The 17,411-nt window shown below is 36.6% G+C and overlaps 1 protein-coding gene across 1 annotated transcript in view; it reads right to left on the bottom strand.

The window, feature by feature from the left end:
* Positions 1-1,353: 1,353 nt before the first annotated feature.
* Positions 1,354-17,411, bottom strand: part of CALB1 (calbindin 1, 28kDa) — a 28,108-nt gene continuing 12,050 nt past the window's right edge. The window contains exons 4-11 of the mRNA XM_006859230.1: positions 10,737-10,820; positions 10,571-10,627; positions 6,237-6,314; positions 3,140-3,195; positions 3,009-3,048; positions 2,836-2,889; positions 2,019-2,090; positions 1,354-1,702 (exon numbers count right to left, since the gene is read on the bottom strand). Coding sequence (XP_006859292.1) covers positions 1,589-1,702; positions 2,019-2,090; positions 2,836-2,889; positions 3,009-3,048; positions 3,140-3,195; positions 6,237-6,314; positions 10,571-10,627; positions 10,737-10,820 — 555 coding nt within the window. The 3' untranslated portion in view covers positions 1,354-1,588. The remainder of the gene's footprint in view (positions 1,703-2,018; positions 2,091-2,835; positions 2,890-3,008; positions 3,049-3,139; positions 3,196-6,236; positions 6,315-10,570; positions 10,628-10,736; positions 10,821-17,411) is intronic.

Here is a 17,411-nt window from a genome sequence, read left to right as displayed (position 1 = left end):
CAAAAATACAAGAGATGAAGGTTATTCTCTTTATTTACTCTTACTAGTTAAATTCAGCCTAAGGTCAGTGCTTCCATTTACACAAGAGGCAAGGCCTATTTACCACTCACATTATTTGATCAATTTATTTTTTGGAAGCGCTCCTTTACTCTTCATTCTTGGGAGAAAGAGATAGCTCACTTTTTTTTTTCCCCTTTGAAATGAGAAAATCAATGTTGAATTTATAGAATGGGGGTCTTCAAGCTGATTCCAGAATCATCAGCACCTCTTTGGCAGTAACTTTTTAGACTTTTCCAGGACACATCTCCAATGACTCCCTACTTCACAATCAGAGAATCAGACAGCCACCACCACTGCATGTCCACTATGACCAGTATACAATAGTCTACCTACAAATATGTGAAATTGTGACTTTGATGTGGGTCAAAGATTATTTTAGTCTCCTTTGCTAAATGAGATAAATAATTACATTAACATTTCTCTTCAGATATAATTGTGAATTCATTTGAAACTATTTGCAGACAGAAACAGAACTATTTTGAATGCCGATCTCAATATAGGATTCACAGAATACACAAAAGTACTGATGATATAACATTCAACAATCAGGATGCTATGAATTTTACATTAAAATTCAGTTATGTAGTAAAAAATAGAATTGTTATAGCTAGAAAAAAATATTTTCAGAGGCAGCAAATACCCTGGGTGGAAATGAACATTTCTACGTAGAAAGAAAATCCAGGAAGTATGCAAACTAGACACCAGGATACTCAGTATATGAAATTTAATTAGAGATTGCACAGAATATGATGTAAAAACAGCAGTTTACTAGAATAATAATAATCTGCAACACGTGAAAACAGTTTAGAAAATAGCTTAAGATCAGACCTTCTGACAGTAGGATTACTGGAAATACACAGGTAGAGTATCAGGTTTAAGTACCAAGTCTGATGCCACCTTTCCTGATCATCAAATCAATTTGAAAAATTGGTATAAATTCAATCAGTAGATGTAGTGTTGATTAGTAAAGAAAATGTTTTCTAGTGAGGCTCTTCATAGAGCCACAATTAACTATTTATTGATAATTATATTTTTGGTGAGTATTTTAGATGTACAAGCACATTCCTCTTAATAATTAGAAACATTACTGAAAAATATGTTGTGAGACAGTCCTCCATTTGCCTGAAGTAAGAATTCTTGGCCTGTTAACATGTAATTATATTATTCAATGACCAATGTGCATTTACACATCAGAAACTAGGATTTTAGAGTTTGATCCTGGTAGACCTTTAAGGGAAATCGTGTCCAACTGTCTTTATGAAAGTAAGAATATGTTTGATAAGTCTTCTTTAATTGGGTATATTGACTGCCTAAGTGTATTCATTCTCCGTTTCGATCATATAATTACAAAAACTGTACATTACAAACAGTATAGAAACAAGCTGAAAAGAAAGTAGCACACATCCTGGATAATTATCTATATGCAGTTAAATTTACAGATATAAAAGAAAATGCAGCCTACTCCTTTATAGCGCACAGTTATTTTTTAGATACAATGTATCGCTAGTAAGTGGTCTTCATCACCCAACTAGTTGTCACCAGCACAGAGAATCAGAGCAAGATCTGTTCGGTACAGCTTCCCTCCATCCGACAAAGCCATTATGCTCTTCTTGTATGTTGGAATATTGTTAATATCTAGATCCTGGATAGACACAGATACCATTGTAATCCAGTTAAATATGGAATTCAATTAATCACTGCTAAGTGAAAACTGCTTATACCTCAATCCTTTAAGAAAACTGGATCAAAGTCTTGGACAAATGTAGACTCATCTTAAGATTGTTTTTTTGATATATGCATGACAATCACTGATTTAGGTTGTAGCAAATTGATTTAAGACCTGAAATCTACTTCTGCTCCTCGACTAATATTTCAATAGATTTCCACAATGGATGTTGCAGCTAATTCTGGAAGGATCTTCAGAATTTGCTTAAGAGGTGTCATAGTAACTAAATTACCTGTTTATTCTTCTCGCAGAGATCCTTCAGTAAAGCATCTAGTTCATTTTCATCTATGTATCCATTTCCATCCTGGGGGGAAGGAAGCAGAGAAATAATAATAATAATAACAATAATGGAAATCCTCAGAAAATTTCCCCACTGAAGGTTTAGCAGATATTCTAAACTCTGAGGTCTCCAAAGTTTTTGTTGTTATTGTTTGTTGTCTGGTTGATTCTCACTCATAGTGACCCCATGTGTGTAGAGTAGAATTGCTCCGTAGGATTTTCAACATTGTGACCCACAGCGTGAGTTCAATCTACCAAGTTTTCAGCTAGTTAAGTGCTTAATTATTCCCATCCTCCAGGGTATTCAATACTTTTCAGCTGCTATGAAATTCCAAAACAGGTATGTTACCTCTTATTCAGCACTTAAATTTGTAAAATATCTTGCTTGCACTTTTTAATGTACTTTCATATTTAATATTTTACTTTGTGCTCACAATATTGGCTCCTGTTGAGACCAGTAATCACAAATATTTTCATATGACAAGTGAGATTATTTATTGTTTACAAATGAAGAAACTGAAGTTCAGAGAGGTTTGGCATCTTGTTCAAAACCAGTCAGCAGATAAATTGTGGTTGGGGATTTGTATCAAGGTTTGTGTCATTTGGTCCAAACTATACCATGAAACATTCTGATGGAAAAGAATGTACTGTTTATGTATTTGTAATATGCCGTGTTTCTTTTAGCCTTGAGTTTGTGGGGGATTTTTCCTTATTGAACATCTAACAAATTTTTCTAAAGATTCATACGATAGATAAGAACAAGTTTTTACCTGATCGTATAACTCAAAAGCCTTATTGAACTCTTTCCCACACATTTTGATTCCCTAAAAGACAGAAGAAGTTAAAATGCTATTATTGTATTTAGTGTGTTCCTCTTAGAAAATCTTCCATAATCTGAGTTTTCAAGGAAAATGGTATTCATGGCAGAGAAAAAGTTAAATACCTGAAATTTAAGAAGAAAATTCTCCTGCACTGGTAGTAGCCTTTTTGAGAGAAAAACATTATAGTAACACATTAGTTGTGTTTCACAAGGTCAGTTTACAGTAACAACATTTGCATAATTTCTAAACTTACCTGGCCATCTCAGTTAATTCCAGCTTGCCATCATTATTTGAATCAAACAATTTCAGCTGAAAGACAGAAATCATTGTTCTAGTATTGTAGAATGATTATCAAGTACTTATATAGAAAGCTAAATTCTAGAAACTAGAATATTTTGTTTACTTCCAACTTGTAACTGTGTCAACTGCCAAAATTTATCACAATAACAACAGTCAAAAGTAATAATGGCCTTCGCTAAACTTCTAGAAGGTCGTCATGTATTGTTTTTTTTGTAACTGTGTAGACGTATCGAGAGTAGGAGGAAAGAAGTCTGACAGTATATGATATTCCCAGAACCTCTCCAAACAAGGGTCTGAAAAGAAATATTTAATGCGTTCCCTTTTGGAGCATAAGAAAGTACAAGCAGGATCAATAGGCAGGTAACATGGATAAATCCTTAGTGAACAGAACTTTTGAGCCATTTTGAATTGCTTGGTTTTCCATTGAGTACTAGTCATTGAAGTCCCCTACTTCCTGTTACACTTATATACACATACACATACTCACATATAACACACTGCTACTCATATTTGAGCAGTTCCAATTTTAGAAATTAACTACTGCTAGGAGCTCTGGTCGATGGCACATAAAGGAGCTCTGGTAGTGTAGTGGTTACGAATCGGGCTGTGAACTTTAAGGTCAGCGGTTCGAAATTACCTGCCGCTCCGCGGGAGAAAGATGAGGCTTTCTACTCCCGTCAAGATTTACACCCTCGGAAACCCTGTACAGGGTCGCTATGGGTCGGGACCGACTTGAAGGCACTTAACAACAACAACAACAATGCTATAGTGCTGTCGAGTTGGTCCTGACTCCTAGCAACCCTGTTTTCAAGGACGGATGGTGCGTTTGAACCACTGACCTTTTGCTTAGCAGTCCAGTGCTTATCCTCCAGCACCACACTAGGATTCCATGTTAGTTATAAATACTACCTATAGGATATTAAGTATGTGAAATAAGCAGCATTATTTTTGTTTTTAACCATAGGATAGCGATCAAGGTAGTACTGGCATTGGTTCATTGAGGTAGGTTTCTTTAGGAAGAAAAGGAAAAGCATTTTCTGGTCTGAGATATTGTCAGTATCTTTGGTAGGAGGCAGGATTCTATACTGGCACATTTTATAATCCATTGAACATGAATTCTAGTATTAGTACACTATTTTCTAAGATACTGTACAACTAGATCACAGAGTTTAGTGCCCATAGGGAAATATTTCCCCAAATATATATCTAATTTTTAATTAGTTCTTGATTAACTTGCTTCCTGAATTTAAACTGGTTTATGACATTTAATCAGATATGCCAGGCCAATCCAACAGGGGCAAAACTCCCATCTGAGTGGTTTTTAAAAGCCTGCTTCAAATTTTCACCTGGAAAGGAGTTTTTACTTTAAATAGACATCCCTTAAAATTGGAACAAACAGAAAATTGATAAATGTAGGTTACTGTCCATTACCTAAAGTTACTCAGAGTTTAAATCTACCCATTGCGATACATAGCATACTAGTGCTGTGAGAAAATGGTAGTGTAATGAGGAATTTAAAAAATGACATTTCCTAACAACAAAAACATTTTCCCTAGTTTTGAGACTAAAGATTAGTTCCACTTCTTAATGAATACTATTATATAGAGAAAATGCAATAATAAAGTTCTAATGTTGTTGTTTTTCTTTCTAAATAATAGTAGACTACAGTCCTGGTATGGTGCTGTAGGATAAGTACTGAACTGATCACTGAAAGGCTGATGGTTCAAATCCACCAGCTGCTCCTTGCAAACCTATGAGTCAGAACTGACTTAATGGTAGTAACAAGAGTCTGAAAGCCAACCTCACACAAAATATAAGCAAGCTCTTTTATAATTATTTTTTCTCAAGGTAACTAAAAAGTAACTCCTTCATCAATCTAATATAATCCAGCAGCATTTATAATGTATGGCTATGTTTTATTGGGTTATTTAAATTCATAGGGTAAGAATTCACTATACACTACTTCAGATATGTATAAATCTATACAGTGTTTCAGACATGAGTAAATATATGTATCCATTTGGATTACTTAAAATTTTATCTTAATTTTAGAAATTCCACAATTAGAATGATGCCAAAACATTGGCCTGTAACTCGGTAACTTTTGGCAAAAACTTTTTCCTGTATTCCTAATTTTATAATGAATCAAAATGAGCAAACTTTATCTTCTTGAAATGAATTAACTTCATAAATATTGGATTCTTTCATCTAAAAGCTCATTATTTGTTCTTTCACCAAATAAAGAGTTGTACTATTTATCATTTAAATGTGTTGTTGTTAAGTGCCCTCAAGTGAGATCTGACTCATTGCAATTCTGTATGGGGTTCCAAGGTATGGCTGGTGGGTTTGAACCATCAGCCTTGTGGTTAGCAGTCCAGTGCTTATCCTACAGCAAATACGCTGGATATATTTGGATTCCCTCACTTATGGCACTAGCTCAATGAATTAAAAGAAAACAAAATAAAAATCAAATCCACTGCTGCCATAGAGTCACTTCTGACTCATAACGACCCTGGATGTGGTTTCCAAAGCTGTACATCTTTACAGGAGCAGAAAGTTTCATTGTTCTTCTGAGAAGTGTCTTGTGGATTTGAACAGCAAACCTTGGGGTTAGCAATCACTGCTTATTCTACAATGTCACCAGGGCTCCTTAACTCGAAGAATAAAGTATCTAGAAAGTTCGTTTTACTGTGACAATATCTATGATTGCCTAAAACAAGATGAAAATGAATTCTGAATCTCTATAATAAATGATTTTTTAGAGATATGATTATGCTGGCTTTTAAAGAAAAACGAGTCATTTTTTTATAGATAAAAAAATTCCTGACTACAAGAGAAAGAAATGTACATGTGTGTTGAACTTGAGAGCTGATGCCTACAGCTGTCTGTCACATTTGGCTGGGATAACCATCCTTAAGTAATTCACTTTTCCCATGAACTGATACCACACCAGCAGTTATTTATTACATCTTGTGTAGCCACAGGAATCAACAAGAACATAGTAATAGTTGATAAACTTTTAGCTACAATCTTTCCAAGATATATCTTACCATTAGGTCTGTATATTCAGCTAATTTTGTATCATCAACCGTCTTGTTTGCCTTTTCTAGCAAATCCTTTAGAAAGTTCTGTTAAGACAAAGAACACTCAGATAAATTTCATTCATAATATACATTCCATTTCAGCATGACTTGAAATAGAATGTCCCAGGAATGCAAAGAAAATCTCTTTCTGAAGTAGAAGGGGGTGAGTAGAGAATCTTAGAAGTGGGGCTAAACCATGTGGTCCTCTTGGCATTTCAGCCATCAAACCACCTTATGATAGTACCTTTTACTGAACACTGATCTTTCCAAGTCTGTGCTAAATTGTTTTATGATTTCAGTTAAAGGATTGTCTGGCTAGAGCATTGTTTAGGAGTCTGATTAAAACCTTTTTGTTTCTGTCAGCCCAATGAATGAATTTATACCTAAAAAAAAAAATTCACTCGTGATTCTTCTATATGAAACATGAAGGCCCTCCCTAGCTACACATTTATAACATGTGTGAAAAATTATCAGTAAGCCAGAAGAGTGTTGTTGTAAAGTGTTGTCGAGTCGGTTTCGACCCATAGCAACCCTGTATAGGGTTTTCGAGGAGCCGATGGTGAGCTTGAACCGCCGACCTTGCAGTTCAAATGGCTTTGCAGTTTGGCACATTAACCCACAGCATCACACCAGGACTCCAGATTAATAGCTACCTCTAATTTCAAATGCATCTTCTGCCTTCACAAACTGTACGAGGGAGCTACAAAAGGCTCGTGGAAAAATTTCATTGCTTTACATTCAAGTTTTCCATAAACCTTTGAAGCCTCCTAATTTTTCCCACATCAGTTTATGGCTAGTATAAAGCTCATTAAGCAAGAGGGCTAGGAGGTTAGCTTTTAGGGTCAACCTAGCTTGAGGCACCTTAGTGAAACTACTTCAGCATATTTTAAATGAAAATGGCTGGCTACAGATGGTGTCATCGAATCCTTGAAGGATATGTGAATCATATTATAATAGAGATTAATGTGGGAAGGATGAAAAAAGATGATTATTAGTTTGACAGTTGGAGTGAAGGAATGAATTTGATTTTTTTAACAGAAATAAATCAAATAAAAGCTTTACAAAAGCTTGCATATAAATGACAGTATAAGTACTTATGCTTATAATAAGTCTTTAGTTTTCTCTAGTGATGTTCATCGAAAAAACTCCTTTATTGTTCAGAAAATGAATTATTGCAATTGTGGGAAACTGAGCAGATACAGTGCCTAGATATAGAAGAATTGGGTTTCTTTGGTTTTGAGTGCTATAACTTCCCTCCCTCCTGTTTCCAATGTACCAGCTCTGTTGTGTTGACTTGAATTCATTCTTCTTAATAAAGGAGACATATTTTCTCACTTTGATAAATGTATTTTCACTTCAAACATTCCACTTCAAATCCAAAGTGAAGCATGGAAAATTCAAAGGAATCTGGTGGAAATGAATTTTATTTTTGAGCTTTATGAGGCTCTTGTCAGAGATTAATTGGGTTAAAAAGCCTCATCAGAGACTAAAATGATGGTCACAAAAATAGCCTTGAAGAAACCTCAGGACTCTGTGATTTAAAGTTGTATCTGAGAGGAAGAGATGTTTAACTCTATTATACATCTTAAAATTAGCTTTCTTGATAGATCCATTAAAAAAGAATGCCAACTTATCTTTCAAATTCTCTAGGGTGGAGGACTTCTATTTAGAATCTCTTTCTGAGAGTAAAATTTAGAACAAAGAAGGAGACCTTTTGAGTATTTTGAGGTCAGTATTGGAAATGAGCTTAGGTTTTTATTATGAACTGAAAAGATTTCTTAAATACTGTTGGTCCAATAGGATAAAAATACAATAGCTTAACTGTCACCTTGTGGAATCTAGATTGCTGAGCTGCAAGTCTGTGAAAGGCATGGTTTTCAGTGATTTCATATTTAAAATGCTTACATTTTAAAGGTTACAGCTGAATGTATCTTAGAAATTTTGTAATGGTTGGTGCACGTGTTCCAGTTCCATATCTCAAATTGTGTATTAATCAAACCATGTTGAACTGTGGCTAGGAATCTATAGCGTAGTGGTTACGAATCGGGCTGCGAACCTTAAGGTCAGCGGTTCGAAACTACCAGCCGCTCCACGGGAGAAAGATGAGGCTTTCTATTCCCGTAAGGATTTACACCCTCGGAAACCCTGTACAGGGTCGCTATGGGTCGGAACCGACTCGACGGCACTTAACAACAACAACAACAACATAAAACAGCAAAAGAGGTGTTTTGGTGAAAGAAGCTTAAAAGCATGTGATGTTGTGAAGGGAAAAACCAATAACATCATTAGCTTATCAGGCGTTCTAGGTTCAAACCTAGGTTCTTTGCCTAGGCCATCTTTAAATGTAATCTTGAAACTATCTCATGAAATTTCAGGTTCCATGTACAATGGGTATGTTAATATCTGCTTCACAAATTATTTTGTGAAGATCAATGTTAAACACAGTTCAAGCACAGAACACTATGCCTGTCATCCATTCAGTGCTTAATAAATATGCACTCTGTATGCTGAAGGTAGAGAAAATAGGGTTTCAAGAGATTGGTCTGAGATGATGAAAGAATGATGACATCATATTTTTGTAAAAACTGGTAAATTATATTGATCTCACTTATATGATTTGTAGTGCTTTACATTTTACAAAATCTTTCATGTGTGATATCTAACATGAGCATCCCAGTAAATCTGAAAAGAAGGTATTCCATTTTAAAGGAAACAAATCAGGCTAGACCATAAAGAGAAATCCTCAGAGGTAAAACTTGATTTTGGATCCTGTTGCCATTTCCTTCATCTGTTCCTCCTCCCTCCCCACATCCTCTGTACATCTGTGAGATATGAGTTGGCAAGTAGCAGTTTTGCAGAAGTTTGAGTATATTAGGATTTTGTTGTTATTAATGCTGTTGTATAGAATGTCTTTAACGCAGACAAGCCTGGGTTCAAATATTGCAGTCCTACGTCTCACTTCTGTGTGACCTCCAGTATGTTATTTAACTTTTTCCAAACTTCTTCCTCACTGGGACAATGCTAATCTCATAAATTGATGTGTTGATTAAAAAGATAATGCATATAAAGTACTTGACTTATAAATAGGTGTCTGGGTGTCAATCATTTTTTCCTTGCCTTTTTTAAAAAAAACCTTCTACTGTGAATTGGTGGAAGCGTAGTGGTTACGAATTGGGCTGCGAACCTTAAGGTCAGCAGTTTGAAACTACCAGTTGTTCCATGGGAGAAAGATGAGGCTTTCTGCTCCCGTAAAGATTTACAGCCTCAGAAACCCAGTACAGGGTCGCTATGAGTTGGAACCGACTCCACGGCACATAACCACGACCAACCAACCACTGTGAAATGGGTGAGGGTTTACAGAGCAGATCAGTTTCCCATTCAACATTTTCAAACACATTTTGTTTTCTGTCATTATTGCAATCCCTGTCATGTAACATTACTTACTCCCCCTCCTACCTGTGTTTTCTGTTTCTAGTCTTCCTTCTTTCCGAACCCTTCTGAACTTTGTATTTGGGTGACTGCTGCCCTTTTGATCCTCAGTGCTTGATTATTCTAAGATGAGCATATCTCACTAGTGTTATTATTCCTCTTGTAGAACTGTCTATTGTTTGACTGAAAATTGAGCCATGGGGGTGGGCTGACTTACAGATCTGAAGTATATTAAGTGTCATTGTTTTGGGGGCTCTATCAGTCTCTAGTTGACCAATAAGCCTGCTGTTTGTTTTTGTTTTGTTCGTTTTATGATTTCAAGTTTTGTTCCACATTTTTCTCCCACTCTATCCAGGACCTCCTAATGTGATCCCTTTAGGAGTCATTGGTAGAAGTAGATGGGCCCCATCTAGTTCTTGTGGTCTCAGTGTTGTAGAGATTGATTCTCCTGTGGTCCATTAGTCCACTGAACTAATGTTTCATTGCATCTTTTATTATTATGCTTCTACATAACTGTTTAATTTACAGACTGGAATTCCAAATTTCAAAGAAAAGGGATGGCTCATTAGACAGATTATATACATATACCTATTTAATATCTATCTATCCATTTATCTATTTTAGAGAACAATTTATGTACACCATGGAAAATGTGAATTTCTTGCATTGCAGAACAGAACTTCAAGATGTGCTTGAAATCTCTTTTTTGATCTGGTACTTCATTAATGATATGTAAGAGTGGGTGAAAATATGCCATTGCTCAACATTAGTTTCTTTTGTGGGAGGTTTTTAAAAAAGATATGAAGTCCTCAGCAGTTCATAATTCTACTTGAAAGAAAAAGAAAACTTAGCAAAAGTTTTTATATGCTTACCTTCAGTTCTTCAGTTTCAATGAAGCCACTGTGGTCAGTATCATATTTTCTCCATGTCTGTAAGCAATTTTCAATAATGAAAAACAACACATAAAAAAAAAATCCAACCATTTTCATACTCTAAGCAGCTTTCTGATTGGGTCACTCAATGCCAGCTGTCTCATACCTTCATGAATTCCTCACAGGACTTCAGCTGCTGGCATCGGAAAAGCAGCAGAAAGTTTTCTTCTGTGGGTAATACATGAGCCAACTGGAAAAAACATTTAAAGAGAGAAAGGTTGTTATAAGGTACTTGCAGCAGCTATTACCTGCTGCTTAGCTTTCCTTTTGTAAACACATTTTCTAGGAGTGGTTTCAGTGCCTCATAATTTAGGAGATGCAAGACATTAGAGTTGACGTTCTCTTTCTGGTACTTTGTTCCTAGAAAGTGACATCATATTTTCAACGCTTGTGTGACCTTAAGCACTTGCTTTTCCCTTCAGTGAGATGACTGAGACTGTTGTGCTCAGACAGGACTAATGTGGCCACTTCCAGTCTGCTTACATACAAGCAGATTTATCTGGTGGCTTGAGCCCTTCATCTCTTCACTGTCACTGATCAGGTCTCCCTGCAGAACAGACTTTGGAGCCATAAAATTCCATGTGCAATGGGAAGAAAGTAGGTCAAACAAGAATGTAGGAGAAAGGAAGGGGAAAAAAAGTGTATCCCTAAGTCCAAGGGAAGATAAACCAAAGGCAATTGTAAGGCAGTAGAAAGAGAGAAAGAAGAAATTTGCAAAAAACAGTGGGAAATTTAATAATGTAATAGGAAAAAAACACAAAGAGTTGGCTTCTGCTAAAAGGACATCCACAGTTTGAATGCAGGGCTTGGGTTTATTTTTGATTTCTACTTCCCTGGCTTTATAATTCCCCTAAGATCTCATTTCAGAATGTCAATGAGTCTATTCTTTTTTTCTTTTGGAGAAAAAAAATGGCTCTAGATCCCATTTTAAGACTAATACGATCTATCTATTGCAATGTGGGGAGGTAGGAAGGCGGATTGATGGCCCCACTTCAGACATGAGACTCTATTTCTGGCTCAGCTGCTAATTAGCTGTGATCCCCAGCAACTCCCTCAGCCATTTCTGGACTTCAGTACCTCAACACTAAATTAAGGAGTTGAACTAGAAACCAATGTTTCTGATATGTAATGAGTTCAAAGCTCCTTTGAGAATCTGTTGAAATCAATGTGTCTTCACCATTAAGGAATGTATGTATGTACACACTGGATTGTGTCTGATTTCCAGATATTGGTGATTCTATGAGGATCAAGTATAGACCCTTATCCCTGAATTTTAGGCCAAGAATCTATTGTTTTGATCTATCCTCAACTCAGTAAGGTTCTAAAAGTTCTACCATATTATAAGAAAGATTATCATTCCTAATTTTTTTTTTTTTGAGAGTCGGGTAGGAATTTCATCCTTTGGTGTCTATTAAAAACACTTAAAATAATATAAAATGTATCATTCTCCCTTATCTGCAAGTTATCCCATCTTCTTTATTGCTGTTGTTAAATGCCATCGAGTTTGTTCCGACCCATAGCAACCCTATATAGGGTTTCTGGGGAGCAGCTGGAGAGCTTGAACCACTGATGTTGCAGTTCAAATGGCTTTGCAGTCTGATGCATTAACCCACAGTGCCACACCAGGACTTCCCTATCTTCTTTATGATTTTATAAAATTCTCTTTATGTTGTTTTTAGATCTTTGAAACAATGACTCAAATTAGAACCATTCAGTTTATCGGCAGTCCATGTTGGGGCAAGACTGGACAAAGGGCCTAACATCTTATTAGGTCTTTTTGTATGATCCACTCAGAAATCAATTTCTTATTTATTTTGAAATAAATGTCATTAGTGTGGGTGCTAAGGAGTCCTGGTGTGATGCTGTGGGTTAATACACTGGACTGCAGGGTTAGTTTGAACCAAAAGGTCAGTGGTTCAAGCACACCAGCTGCCCCTCAGAAACCCTATAAGGCCGCTCTGAGTTGAAACTGACTTGATGACACTTAATAACAAGAAGCGTGGGTGTTACTGCTGCTGCATGTCACTGAGTTGGTTCCAACTCATAACTACTGTATATAAGGTTTCCAAATCTGTAAATCTTTATGACAGTAAAAAGTCTCATCTTTCTCCCACCGATCGGCTGTTGGATTTGAACTGCTGATCTGTGGTTATCAGCCATATACACGAACCCAATACAATATCTGAACTCATTAATGTGGGTGGTGGTGGCGGTTGTGGTGGTGTGCAGTCCAGTCAGTTCCGACTCTCGGTGGTAGTGGTATGCCGTGGAGTTGATTCCAACTCATAGCTACCCTGCATAGGGTTTCCGAGGCTGTAAATCTTTACAGGAGCAGAAAGCCTCATCTTTCTCCCACAGAACAGCTGGTAATCCTTGAGGTTGGCAGTCCAACTCATAACCACTACACTACCAGAGCTCTTCTGATCCTGTATAGGGTTTCTGAGTTTGTAAATCTTTACTAGAGCAGAAAACCTCATTTTTCTCCCTCAGAGTGTCTGGTCAAACTGCTAATCTTGTGGTTAGTAGTCCAACATTACCTGGGCTCCTTATTAGTGTGGGTTGTTGTTAAGTGCCTTCGAGTAGGTTCTGATTCATAGTGGCCCTATATAGGGTTTCCTTGGAGCTGCTGGTGAGTTTGAACCACCGATCTTATGGTTCAAACTGACCTTCTCACCCATTACTTTATTCCACGGCACCATACTAGGACTCCATTCGTGTGGGAGGTGGTGATTATATGTCATGGGGTCAGTTCCCACTCATAGTGATCTTGTATAGGGTTTCTGAGGCTATAAATCTTTATGAGAGCAGAAAGTCTCATTTTTTTCCGGAGGATTGGCTGGTAGTTTCAAACTGCTGACCTTGAGGTTATCAGCCCGATTTGTTACCATTAAGCCATTGTTGTTGTTGTTAAGTACCTTCGAGCCTGTTCAACTCATAGCAACCTTGTATTGGGTTTCTGAGGATCATTTGGTGAACTTGAACTGCTAACCCTGTGTTTCCAACTGACCTTACAGTCCAATGCATTAACCTACAGCATCACACCAGGATTATGCTATAGATGGTAATATATCCAAAAAGAGAAAATAGGGAGTTAGCGTTTGCCAATGATATGTTTTGGGAATCTTTAAACAAATTTACATGACGACACCGTATATGTGCCTTATCCATGTTTCTTATTAAAATCAGGGTATAATTCTGTGACCTTAGAATTCTTAAATCACTGACTACTATAACTCAGAAAAAAATTTAATTCAGAGTAACCCAGAGCCCAATATTTATAGCTAAGGAGTCAGATCTAAAGAAGTTAAGTGATTTGTCTTGGCTAGTGGCTGGCCTTGGTGATTACTTTTGCTGATTCTTGGTAAATCAAGTCAGCACCATGCTTGTTGAAGAGAGTAAATTGAATGGATTATTTCTTCACCTTGGCCTGCAACATAGTGGATTTATTGGTGATTTTTACATGTCACAGCAAGATATGATAAGCTATGTTTCCCCTTATTAAAAACAAGAACGTCATCCTTGTTACAAAGTCTGTTTCCTCTTCACACTGTAAGTGGGCTGCTAGTGAACAGTAACTATAAATGACTTTTATTCTAAAAATAACTAGATATCAGAAACCCAGACCTAGAGAAGAAGTTTCTACCTGTTACTAAGGGAGAGGAAAGGAAGATGGAAGGAGGATGGTGGTGGGTGGGCTGCACCTGGAGGGGTCACTGGGAGAGGGAGAAGTAAACATGCTTTTGAAACTTCTTGTAGAGCCCCACCCAGTCTACAGCAATACTTTCCAGAATGGTTCAGGAGGATGTTTCTCTGAGAATGTCAAAGAAAACTGGAGGAAAGAAAAAATGATTCAGGAAAGGTAGGGTCTAGAAGAAAAAGAAAAAAAAAAAGGAGCAAAGATGGAAGAAAAAGCACACATATCAAAGAGGGAGAAAATACATACAATAAAAAGAGGAAAAGATTCTTCAGAGCAGATTGACCATACGTTGGATGGTTCTGTGTAATACAGAGCATCTGGCAGTATTATATCAGGGTTGTACAATAGCATAAACATTTGTTTAAGGAAAGGAAATCTCCCAAACCAACACTTTCTTTATTTATTGGTATGTAACTTGCCAGATGCTGTCTTAAGTTTTTGGAGGGGCTCTTTCCACAGACCATCCATTTCAGAAGGGTAGCGAATCCTACTTGTTTGTATCCTTTGAAGGCTTACTTAACATGTTGTCCAGCACAGCATGTGCCTGAGTTCAATGTTTGCACATTGGTTAATAATCTTTCTTCATTAAAAATACCTATTAGCACTACGCATCATTGGGAAAAGAACAAGATGAATCTGCAAAACATCTCAAAATATGGATGAAACTGGAAGACATTATGTTTAGTGAAATTGTTATTGTTAAGTGCCATCGAGTCAGTCCTAACTCATAGCAATCCTGTACAGGGTTTCTAAGAAGCAGCTGGTAGGTTCGAACCACCTACCTTGTGGTTCATAGTCATGTGCTGATCCTACAGTACCACAGTGAAATCAGTCAATTATAAAAGAACAAATATTTTATGAGACCAATGTTGTAAAAAGTTAAGAAAGTATTTTAATTAAAGAAACAACCTATGATGGCTACAGAGGAGGGAGGGAGGGAAAAATTATTCATGGGCTAGAAGGTAGACACATGTTACCATGGGTGACAAGGCAAGCAATATACAAGAGGGAAGTTAGCAGAGGAAAGATGAAGGTAGCAGGAAACACAAGGAGAAATGCAATAGTTAAACAGAATAGAAATAAATACTGTTAACTGTACTGGGAGGGAATTGCAGTCATTGTAATGAAACAAAGTATATGATTTGTTGAATGTAAAACTGTTGATCAGCTCTGTAAAGCTTCACTCAATTCTCAATTAAAAGCTAAATTGAAAAAAATACCTATTAGCATGATTTAAAATTTTTGCTTTCTTCATTGTATTGCTTAAATTTTTATAACAAATGTCTGACTTGCACAAAACAATAATTTTTCTTTAAAAAATCCTACTATTCAAAATCACTGAGTTAATGGAAACAAACAAACAAACAAACAAACAGAAAAAGTATCATAAAAGAATGAGCTAGCCCAGAGAAACAGTGACACCAGAGATGGGCGTAGAGACGATGACATGGAGAGATGGAGTGGCTGGGAACTCTAGACCCAGAGAGGGAGAGGGGCTGTATGCTGATGACGAGGGGGCAGGCTTTCAGGATATACCTTTGGTTGGCTGATGATGCATGGAGGGATTGTAACCATGGCAATGTAATGAAATAAGATAGGATGAATGTAAAGCTAATGTTCTCCCATGTAAACTATCACATAATTCAGAATAAAACGGTTAAAAAACAACAACAATGAGCTAGTAATAAATGGCCAAATGTAATAGGTGAATTTTCATTATCTTTCTTTCATAAATTCGATTTTATGTTACATGAAATTCAAAGGTTCGTGGAATGAAACATATAGAAATGACAAAATTGCTCCTCATGTGCAATGTAAATGTACACTTCATAAAGGTGCCATCTGGTTTTACTCTTACCAAAAAATTCAGGGTATATCATGTAACATATTCTGTCTGCTTTGATTTCATTGAACTGTTAAACTGAACAAAGCATTGTCCTATTTTAATGGCATTACAAATGAGTATTAAACATACAAAAGACTATTATAAAGCAAACTAAGAATTTGAAAAAAGCAATGAACATATACAGATAGTATGCAGCTTTAGTGAACATAAATAAATAATCTAGTTTAAGTTGAGTGTCAAAATGTGGTCATCCTGTGTCATCTGTAGGTCTATTTATCATTGCACAAGGGTCAATATTTAAATTTCAGAGCTGGGCATAGTAACTCTTCAGCTACAGAGTCTAATGCTATGTATATAGTTTCAAAGAACTTTCACAGAAAGTGATAATTTGACCTGCTTTATTCTCAGATTTGCTAAATTACCGCTACTCAATGTGACCTGCTCCAAGATTGTTGGTGATTTCATAATCCTTAGGTTGCCTTCCTGCTTTTTTATAAACTCCCCAAATTTTTTGATAGGTTAGAGAAGAGAGAGTAATATATCCAGGGAAGGAGTGAAAGACAGATAGATGTGGTCACAAGGAAATTCCTTCACAGTTTCATGTACGAGATACTGTATTGCTTGTCACTGGGAGTGGGAAAGCAAAACTTTCTACTTGGTTGTCTCCACTACTAATCTACTATGCAACTTGAGTATTGGGTCTTTATCTTTATATACTGTAAATAATTTACTAAACTAATGAATGGAGACAATTGACTATTTATGTAATATCAACATAAGCTGCAAAGTGGAAAGAAATGTCCTTAAGTGATACAGTAAAATGTGTAAAAGCTAGAACCTGTGTAAAGCAGAAACCTGTCAGAAAAAGAAAACACAAATATTTTCCACTGAAATGAAAATGCATCCTATCAAAGGTGGAAAACCTGAAAGACCTAGAAAAACAATGTCGTCCCATTGAGTTCTAGCTCTCCCAGGTTTCATTGAGAATCAAATAACTTATTACTGAACTGTGGATAGAAGTTGTGGTGGACTCTGCTCTGTCACCGAGAGCTCCCTTCTGGTGCTGTGAATTGTATGGGATGAAGACAGCTGTGGACCCAAATAGACTGAATCAATGACTGATGCACATGGGGATGTAAAGGCCGAAACTTGCTCAAAACTGGAGGCATCCCTGATGGGTCATCCCAGCTTCACAACTCACTGTAGACTCAGCTGAAATCTCTGTTGAGACTGTGTCA

The sequence above is a fragment of the Chrysochloris asiatica genome, unplaced genomic scaffold (assembly GCF_000296735.1).
Source record: "Chrysochloris asiatica unplaced genomic scaffold, ChrAsi1.0 scaffold00031, whole genome shotgun sequence".
Classification (NCBI taxonomy): Eukaryota; Metazoa; Chordata; class Mammalia; order Afrosoricida; family Chrysochloridae; genus Chrysochloris; species Chrysochloris asiatica.
This window is presented reverse-complemented; position numbering and strand designations above follow the sequence as displayed.